Source organism: Gavialis gangeticus, unplaced genomic scaffold, assembly GCF_001723915.1.
Source record: "Gavialis gangeticus isolate Ggan-Ray unplaced genomic scaffold, GavGan_comp1, whole genome shotgun sequence".
In the NCBI taxonomy this organism is placed as follows: domain Eukaryota; kingdom Metazoa; phylum Chordata; order Crocodylia; family Gavialidae; genus Gavialis; species Gavialis gangeticus.
The window spans coordinates 247,077,197-247,087,209 of NW_017729032.1; the positions used below are offsets into that span (position 1 = coordinate 247,077,197).

Genomic DNA, 10,013 nt, shown 5'->3' on the forward strand with positions numbered 1-10,013 from the left:
GTGTTCCTCCAGAGAACACGCCCCACAACTAACAACCAGGAGCACAAGGCCAAGGAAGGGGGCAGCTTATTTGTATTTCTGAATCTGATGGGGTATTTGGGACTATGTTGTAAGGCAGTGAGGTCCAACATTTTTGGCAGGCATGCCACAAATTAGCCCTGTACTCTTCCCAGCTGCCACTCTGATCTTCTTCCACTACTTGATCTGCTGTCTACTCCCAACCCTGTGCTCCCTGCCCAATTTGCTGCTTTGCTTTCTGCTTCCTGCCCTACCTGCTGCTGCATCCATTGTCCCATCTCTGATCCATTGTGTGCTACAGAGGCTGCCCCTGCTACTTGTAGCAGTTCTGCAGGGTGGCTACCCCTGTTCTAAGGCAACGCAATCGGCTCTCTGAGCAAGATGCTGTGACAAGCTGTTTTGCCACATCTCAGCTCTAAGAGTAGAGCCATAGCTGCAGAAAACCTGAAGCCAGCAGGAAGTGGGATGCTCTTGCTGTTGACAGCTGAGACATCTGCTTTTGTTCCAATCCCATTATGGCTGCCAGTGCCATGACTCTTCATTAGTGCTTCTGGAGCTAATCTCTTTCACAACCAAGCTGCCTTTGTTTTGCAAGAGCCATATCCCATGCATGGTTAGAACCTGAATGTGTGAGCATGTCTCCGCTTGACACACAGCAATCTCGGATACTGTGCAGGAATTTCTCTTGGCATTGTGCACATCCTTGCGTACCTGTAGGGGGCAGGCGTTTCTATGGAAAAGAACATATTCAAAGCCTATACTACAGAAAAAGAGTCACAATATTAATCACAATTTCAACACAGTTTACTACAGCTCTCAGGTGTGTTGTATAAAATGTGTAGTGCAACATAGTACAAAGTTCTTTAAAAAAAGTCCCAAACAGTTTTCCACATCATGCACAGATAGGTTTCTGTCTTTTCTTCTTAGTTCGTGACAGAAGTTTAAAGCAGAGAACGTTGTCCGAAAAGCTTCATGTTAAAACTTGTTACAGGAAGTCTGGTTTATATTTATAGATGTGTGTGTGTGTGTATATATATATATATATGTATAAAAAAGTTTAAGACTGGGCAATGTGTTGCCAGAACCATGGATAAACCATTTGCAAGGTAAACTGTGTAACGTAACGGCTGCTTACAGAGGAATCCTATGAATTGGCCCTCAAGAACATGTCTAGTTCAGACTGAAGCCACCGCAGGGTATGTTTTTGGCCACTGGAGGTCACTGTGGGAAAACTTTCCACAGGAAAAAAAAGGAGGGGCGGGAGGAAAGCAGTGCCAGTTAAAAAAGGATAGACATACAGCTGCTACTGGGTCAGTACAGCAGACTTCCAACACAGAGATGAGCAGCAGTGTTCTCTTAGGGCAGGAAAGGCTCCTGCCAATTTCTTGTTTCTTTTAAAGCTGAAATGAATTGCAGTTCCTGCCCTGAAGCAGTTATGTACAGTAGATTTTACATTTATAAAACAATACCACTGGCTTAGGGCTCCTCTTTTTTTCCTTAATCATGCTTTTTCATCTCCATTCATTTTTCATTTCTCTCATCTAAGCAAGCTCCTTCATGTATATGGAAGGGGAAGATAAGAGTGTGTGCACAGTATGTTATACTATGATACCTGCAGAGGGTCTATTAAGCAGTGACAGTTTGATGGAGGGACATCTCAAGGAGGTACATATAAATTCTGGATGTCTCAATGTAGCACATTTTTCACTCATGAAGGAGAAGGAAGTGTTAAAATTAAAGGAAGATGGAGTCTTCCTCCAGTGGAGTGAGGCATTATGCATATATACCCCTCTCCCTACATCCTTTGAGAGATTATATGTATTGCAGATTTCTGCATGACTTCAGCAGCATGTGGCTGTGAAACAGGCAGGCATCAGGGTAAAATCTACTAACCCTACAGAGTTATCAGGAGGCGGTGGCTGGATCAAGAATCCCTCTTCAGGAGGAATAGTCCTATTGGTCTTGAGAGGGCAGAAGCTGTGGGAATCGTTCTTCCCTTTCACATAAATTGGTAGCATGCTGTGGTATATCCCCATTTGAATTCAGCCACTCTGCAAAAGATAAATGGTCAGACTTGCAAGGAAGACATCAAGGAAGACAATGAAAGGCCATTTCAGGCAAACGTTCTCCTTCCCCAGACATAACTCTGAGGACATGTTAAAGAGGAGGGAGATTCCTCCCCAAGACATGGCAGGGGTATCTGGTTTGCTGGACTGGCATGTGGGTGCCTGTGCCTACGTGGCTCCAGTTTGGCTTGCAAACAGCCATATCTTTCACAGAAAGAACAGCAGTCACTGCCACAGCATTTGCTTACAAAGATGAGACAATTTGTGGGTAGGGTGAGGTTGAGGAGGAAGAGGTTGTTTTCCTACCGAAATAAAGCCCAAGTAACAGTAAATGGCACATAAACACACAGAAGGGAAAGGGGAACAGAATTCATTTAGTTTCAAATCAAGAGGGCACAGAAACAGCCAAGGACCAGTTCCCATGTATTGGCCCCTTGCCTAGTTTCAACTCACACAAGTAAACAGTGCAAGCCATGGGAGGAAGAAATGAAACCTGGTCATTAATTCCACACTCCCATTGCCCAGCATGGCCATAATCTAGCACCCTTGCAGAACTGTTTGGATACAATGAATCCCAGTCCATGGAAGCTCTCCTTTCCCCATTCCTAGTCATTACTTTGGTCAAATTGAAGGTCTTCAGAAGCTGGATCCAGCCCACTGCCTCCATGTCATAGGAACACCCAGGCAACCCAGCTTTCGAGAAGGTGGCAGAAGGGTTTAGTAAGACCAAGGTGAGGCTTATGTCTCCGATAAACCGGACTCTGTGGGAAGCTGCCTCACTGCTGCTAGCAGGGCCAGAGTACCCTGCGGTGCCTCTCCCCTGTCCTTCAAAACAAATGAGACTGTTAGTCCAAACTGAAAATCCCTTGGGTATTCACATCTGCCCAAGAACAAGGAAACACTCCAGGGAGGGAAGTTCCTCCTCTACAGAAAGAGCAGTGGGTGGGGCACATGGACACACTGAGCCTGTAACTTTTTCAGAGGGACTTGCAAAAACACAGCTGCTCTCAAGGTGCAGTTCTGGTTCTGTTTACTTTGGAATAGCGAGCAGCTGGCTTGGTTCACCTCTGGGAGAGGTTTTGTTCATTGCAACATGGAAGTCCCAAAGAGGGAGAACAGACTTAGTTTCAGAACACATTTACTCCCCACAGAGCATCTAGAAACACCCAGCGAATAGGAGTCTCACAAACAGAATGGCCCCTGGAAGGAGGGGAAGCCTGTGGGCTTTGGGTAATAAAAAAAAATTGCAGCCCAAAGGACAACAACTGATGAGAACAAAATAAATCCAAGAGGAAAATCCGCTATGTACAGCAAGCACGTGGACTCTCCATCCACTTCTGTGACTAGTCACAAAGCCTCACATCCTCTGGTCCCCAGAGACAGGGGACTATAGAGCTCAGTCATGAAGCTGAAATACAGATGCTGAAACACATGGAACAAGAACAAAAACCACGCTGTTCCTTAAGGGTCCAGGTGTGTGCGTGTCTGTCTGTGTCCATCTCTCTCTGCAGGTCTGTCCAGATTCCTCCTCTTTAGTCTATAGTTCCAGGGTGGATGCTGAGTACAGGTGGCTCTAGGCAGGTGGGGGAGTAGTTGAGGTGGGGCTCTTTGATCCAGAGCAAGGGGACCCCATTCTTGCCCTCTGAGTTCTTGCTGGAGTTCCGGCTCTTAAATCGCACCAGCAGGATGGTGATAATCAGGATGCCAAAGATGGGGAAGGGGTAGAAGAACACAAAGTAGAAGAGGGCATCATTGGAGCAGATGATGGACTGCAGAGTGGAGCCTACAAAACAGGGACAAAGGAAGGTCATGTTTTACAACTTCCCTGCAACCCAAGAGCCAGGTGGTATATGGTGTGCATGCGCGCGTGTGTGTATGTAATAAAATATAAGCTGAGATTCACTCAGTCACCTCGATCCAAGAGCTCGGGCTTTGAGAAAAAATATCAAGTATTTCAAGGCTCAGCACGAGAGGAGTATTGTTTCAGAGGAAGGATCACTTTTTATTCTGCCTACTACAGTAAAGTAGCTGAAGTCTGAACCTTTTATCAGGAGACTCACAAAAAGGTAACAGAGCATGAAGACCCTTGAGATGGGGTTTTGTCTGCAAGGGCACAGTCATGACCTTGCTCTTCAGCCAGGTCTTTACTGGCCTACCTTCCAGACAGTGCTCTCTTCCTGCTCTACCATTTTCAATGAAGGGAGGTCCCTATTAAAAGAACAGCATCCCAGTGCAATACGAATCCTAGTTATAAGGACTCCAAACACAAGTCAAACCTGAGATGCACATAATAACTGGCCACATATTCTCAGATCTAGTTTAGCTGAATGATTCAGTGCAGAGGTTCCCAACCACCAGGCCGCGGCCCGGTACTGGGCCGTGAAGGGTTGGCTGCCGGGTGGTAGCATGAGCCCCCTACACAGATCCCCGTCTGTCCACCTGGGTGAGCAGCTTCCGGGGTTAAAGCTGAGCTTCTGGGGTTAAAGCTAGGTGGCAGGGCACCCCAGGAGGGAGGTAGCTGGCTCGGTGAGCCCTGTCCTGCTCCAGCTGGTCCGTGGTATAAAAAAGGTTGAGAACCACTGATTTAGGGTCCCCAAAGGGCAATTTAACAAGCAGATTTTTTTGGGATATTCCCACCCCCATGTCTCAACTGCATCCCTCCCAGCTGATGGCAATTCTCTCCTGCGTGAAAGGGAGAGGTCATAGAATATGACAAGGAGGGAGAGTGACTGGTAAAGCTGTGCTGTAGTTCTGCCTCACATCCTGTATGTAAGCTCCTACCCCCATATTTAAACTACATCCCATAGGTTCACCACAGCGTGCCATGTACCCCCATGTCATGAAGTTCTTAGGCCCTGGTATCAGTGACACAGGGATCTACATTCCCTTCCAACCCCTGCAGTTATTGCCCTCTTCTCTTGGCTCACAGATGACACAGGGGCTCACAGGAGTGGGAGCCTCATACCTTGCGTTTTCAAGCCTAGGAGGAGATTTGGACATGGACTGTACTGGATAGACCACTGGCACACTGACACTGCACACTCCAGAAGACAAAGACAATTCAAACAACATATTCCCCCAATTCCTTGCATCATAACTGGCACTTTCCCCCACCTCACACATGGGGCAAGGAAACTGGACATGTAGAACCGCTCCCCTTAACGGACACTGGCTTGAAGGCTGGTAGCAAAGCCAGAGGCACCTGTATCAAGCTCCTCAAAAGTTACAGGCAAGTCAATACAGCCTCTTGATGTACCACTACCCCTTAGGATACTGGATTTCATGCTGATGCACAGACAGTAGCACAGGCTTCTCGCAGAAGCGCCTGGTTCAGCTTCTGATGGGAACTTTAGAGGTGGCGTAGGTGTCTCAGCTAAAGCCCCTGTAGGGTCATTAGCTTACATCACAAAGCTGCTTCAGTTCAGGGCCTTCACTTGTCAGGGATGTTGCAGAAGTAACGCGATATGTCTGGCACACTCACTCCAGCAATCCTGATGTTATACTTGCACAATCCTGGCACGCTCACGTAAGCATATCCTGATGTTACTGTTTCCCTTTGTTTATTGTTTCTCAGCCAATTCAGTGCTGGTAAAAGCTGCCAGGATTGGGTGCTCCGGAGAACCATCCTTTTGCTGACCAATGAAATGGTACAGCATGAGGAGCTTGGATTGCATTTGCTGCTTCCGCTTACCTCAGCCCTCACCTGGAGAAGCCTCCTGTGGGGAGGACAAGCCAAGGCAGGCTGTGTGCCTCAGGCAATCTTTGGCCTTCATTTTCAACCAGGGATGAAATTAGTGTTAACTGTGATGACAACAATTTCACTATGGGGACCCTTGTCCACAGGGCTTAGGTTAGAATTTAGATGCACTAACTTCCACCTGGCCAAAAGACCTCTCCATAGATCCATGTCTCCTTCCCTCCCAGCCAGAGGCATTTCTCGCATCCTCTCACCTGTACCCTGCACGTGAACAGCAATAGTGCCAGACTCCTCCTCAGCCAGCTTGTACCATACCCCACTGGGGTCTGGCAGCCATTCCTCCACATGACAGGAGTAGTTGCCAGCATCAGCAGTGCCTGCCTGCAGCACAGTCAGTCGGAAGAGCATGGCTGAGAGCCTCTGGAAGCGCAGCCTGCCTTCCCAGCGGCTAGTCTCCTGGCTAAACACTGCATCTAGGCCCACACTCAGCAGGGCCTCCTGCTCCTCCTCCTCTACGCGACCTCCTCCCTCTTTAGCCTTCAGGTTGTACCAGGTCACAGCAAAGACAGACTCCTGGCTGGAGCGGGACAGAACACTGCAGTCCAACAGGAAGGACTCCTTCTCCATCACTGTGAGGTTGGAGTTCGTGGCATCCACCTGCAGCGTGGGATCTGAAAATTGGAAGACATGTCATTAATGAAGAGAAAGGGGGAGAGGGGGAAAGCAAGCCAGTGAACAAATGCTGAACAGACTCTACGTTTTCCTGGCACTAAACGCACAGCCACAGCCTTAACATTAATTGGGAGTGGTCAAAGTGTAACCCATGGGTTCACTGGAGACTGATGAAGCGTTGTTTGTGGCCTGGGAAACTGTATCCATCTTTCTCCAAGTCAAAACGGGAACTTGTCAATAGCTTGGATAAGTTTTAGTTCTGCTGCGCAAAGGACCTAACAGCAACCCTGAAGCCAGAAGCATGCATGTGCTTATATACTTACGTGTAAAAAAAAAAAAAAAACAACAAATCACAGCAGTGTTGTTAATTCAGATGTGTAAAACACAAAAATAAATCAGGAAATGCAAACAATTATTCTGTATATTATGGAACGATATAATTTTCCGTACCACAAACACTGCAAATACTCTACTGGGCTAAACCAACTTATTTTTCCCCCCCGTTCTAAAATGTATAAATATTGCCACAAAGACCTTAAAAACCAAGGTCTCATTTGGAGCCAAGGTTGATTTTTTTTCTGGGAAAAAAAAATAGCTGAAGTGGATCAGACAATTACAACCTCCCCCCAACAAATAGAGATGCAAAAGACAGGTCTGAAATACTCATTTTTTGTCACTTTAATGCACAAGAGAGAGATAAAGCTAGTTTCACCAATTCCCCCCCCTGAGACCCAGTACCTAGGACATAAATTTAGTTGATTAAAGTCTGACTTCAAGAGCAGTTAACAGTTGATTTAGTAACATTGCCAGAGAACATGGACTTTGGAAAACCTATCACAGTGACTCAAAAAATTAATTACTGGGGTTCTGAGCTTTCATCGAAAAGATTAAAAAAAAGTTTCTAGTTTTTTTTGTTGCAGAGATTGAATCTGAAGGTTGATCCAATTGCTAGGGGGGGCTGTAAATAAAAGACATCTAATTTTCTCCTTAAAGTGCTGTTTGGTGGGGAGTGTCCCTGTTCCGCAAGGGGTCTATGGGAAGTAGGCTATGATCTTTTCTTACCTATTCATTCCACATGCACAAGTTTCAGCTATTATCAAGCCTTCTAACTTTAAGACACTTGAGTTCCACATGAAAGAAGAGCTCAGGGGATTACTTTTGGCAGGTTTTTGGTTTGGGGTCACTTCGGGTTCATTCCTGGATTGAGAGGGCTGCTAATTCTGTATGGGGATCTTCAAAGAAGCTAGGAAGCCCAGGAGGCAAGAGCTTTGATGAGCTGCCCACCTCTCATGGGAAGCAACGAAGGGTGTCAGCTTCTTAAGGTCAATGCAAGGGAGAGGCTAAAAAAGGGAAGATTTCTCTCTCATGGAAACTTCCTGTAGACTATGCAGAGTAGCTGAAGAGGAGGGGAGCTTTGCCCCTGATTCGATTCCAGGCCTCCTGCCACCTCCATTTTCCCACTCTCTTAGTTTGGAAGTAGCTAGCAGCATGGCTCCCCCCTTCAGATTTCATAAGGAGTAGAGGAGGGGAGCTCTGCTTCCAAGGGTCCAGAGAGGTTCAAAGAAGTAGGACTCAGTTCTTGTGAGCTGCAGGTCTGGAGCATCAGGATTCCCCTCTGAAGGGCAGTAGATGGGGACACCAATTAGCAGGACTCCTTCTCCCTGGCTTCTTCTAGGTTTGCTGGATCAGGGTGACTTTCTAGCAGTCCTCAGGTGTTTGAAAGGGTCTTACGCTTAATAAGTAATCAAGGAAGGTGAGGCTCCAGCCACACGTGTCAGTGATTTGAGTTTATATCCCCCAAGGAGTCCTCAGGACAAACAGGGAAGACAAACCCTAAGATTCTTGAAACCTCTAAGACAAAACGGGAGCAAAGAAAAAAAACAAAAAACAAAAAAAAAAAAACAAGGCTTTTTGGAAAAAAATGAAAACAAAAATGCGGCCAATCTTCCTGGCCTCTGCAAACAAAGAAAGGGCGAAAAATTCTCCTCTTTTCTGAAGTTGTCCACAAGAGACTTGCTGAACATGATCTGAAGTTGTTTTTCAGTTGCTTATGACTATTTGTACCTAAATACATGAGCACAGAAATTCTCTCTTAGAGAAGATGAGTTATGTGCTAAGCTTGGAGGTTTTGTCCAGTCACACTGAGTTCCTTGCAATCCAAAAAGCCTCCAACCCTACAATTATTTTTTTTAAATTTAAACTTAGTGTACTCCTATCCAGTCTGCTGTACAGTAATACATTTCTACAGTTCAAAAAGGGCTGAATGATTTTCTAGCTCATATTCATCAATCATAGTGCACCGAGACCAGGTCTGGGAAGTTTCAGCCCAAACAGTGATCTGCTGTAATTGCTAAAGTATGTGCAATACAGATAGTAGTAACCACCTAGGGCAGCAGCATCTTTCTGCTCAAAAAATGTCCAAAGCCAAGATTTCGTGGATAAGATTTGCACAATCCCCTGAAAGAGCTTTTTCGTCTAAGTACAAATCCTCTCCACAGGGAACTACACCCCTGCTAAAACCATTCCAGTCTCCTAACAAGTTCCCAGCTGCAGAACAGGATCCCAGGGTTAAGACCCACTGAAATCACCAGGGGCCCTTGTGTGAACATAGGAATACGTTTTTAAGCCAGAAGGGACTGCTATTATCAGCCAGTCTGCATGGTACAAAGCAAAGGACCTCACCCTGTATTTCCTGTATCAAGCCCATCATGTCTGGTTGGAAGACAGATTTTGAATCAAGATTGGATGTCCTTCTAGCACTCTTAGCAATGTTTCCCTACATACATGGTTCCAGAGGTTTTCTGCCTTCCCTGCTAAGAAGCCGTGTCTTATTCCTGGTTGGAATTTGTCTAAGATGCAGGATCTTGCAAAGAAGGGATACTTCAGACTCCAGACACCACTCCTGTACAGTAAGGTTCCACTTCTGGAAAGGCTAAATATATGTTGGCTGTATGTGGTATGAATGCATATCTCATGCTGTTACGTGTCTGTGTACCGTAGTATCAGACTAGCAGCCCATCTAACTATGATAGTAGCCAGCAGTACCTACTTCATAGTAAAGTGCAAAAAGTTCCCAAATTGGTCAATCATGGAAAAACTGTCTCAGAGGAGAGGATTTTCCTAGCCATCCTCCTCCATTAGGTAGGGGGTCGAAAGTTCTGGGTCCTATTCCCAATCCATCATGTAACTTTAGACAGGTCATGCTACCTTTCTGTGCCTTGGTTTCTCCATTTGTAGAACAGGGATGTTATTTATGCCTTATAAAACTGTTTGGATGAAAGCTGCTATCTAAATGCCTGAAGAGGCTTTCAACCCACAACATAATTACCTCCATTCAGAGGAACATAGTTTCATAGATTAAGGGTCGGAAGGGACCTAGTAGATCTTCTAGCCCGACCCCCCGCCAGGGCGGGAGAACAACAAAACCCCAAAACAAAAACGGGACTCAAATGAGTCCAGCCAGGTAGGCATCCAGCCTCTTCTTAAAGACCCCCAGGGTAGGGGCCAGCACCACTTCCCTTGGAAGTTGGTTCCAGCTCCTAGCCGCCCTAACTGTGAAG

General features: G+C 46.2%; 1 protein-coding gene across 3 annotated transcripts in view; it reads right to left on the reverse strand.

Moving 5' to 3' along the window:
- Positions 1–804: 804 nt before the first annotated feature.
- Positions 805–10,013, reverse strand: part of IGSF3 (immunoglobulin superfamily member 3) — a 195,652-nt gene continuing 186,443 nt past the window's right edge. For all 3 annotated transcript variants that reach the window (XM_019525702.1, XM_019525700.1, XM_019525701.1), the window contains 2 exons: positions 6,036–6,452; positions 805–3,867 (listed from right to left, as the gene is read on the reverse strand). In XM_019525702.1, coding sequence (XP_019381247.1) covers positions 3,617–3,867; positions 6,036–6,452 — 668 coding nt within the window. In that variant the 3' untranslated portion in view covers positions 805–3,616. The remainder of the gene's footprint in view (positions 3,868–6,035; positions 6,453–10,013) is intronic.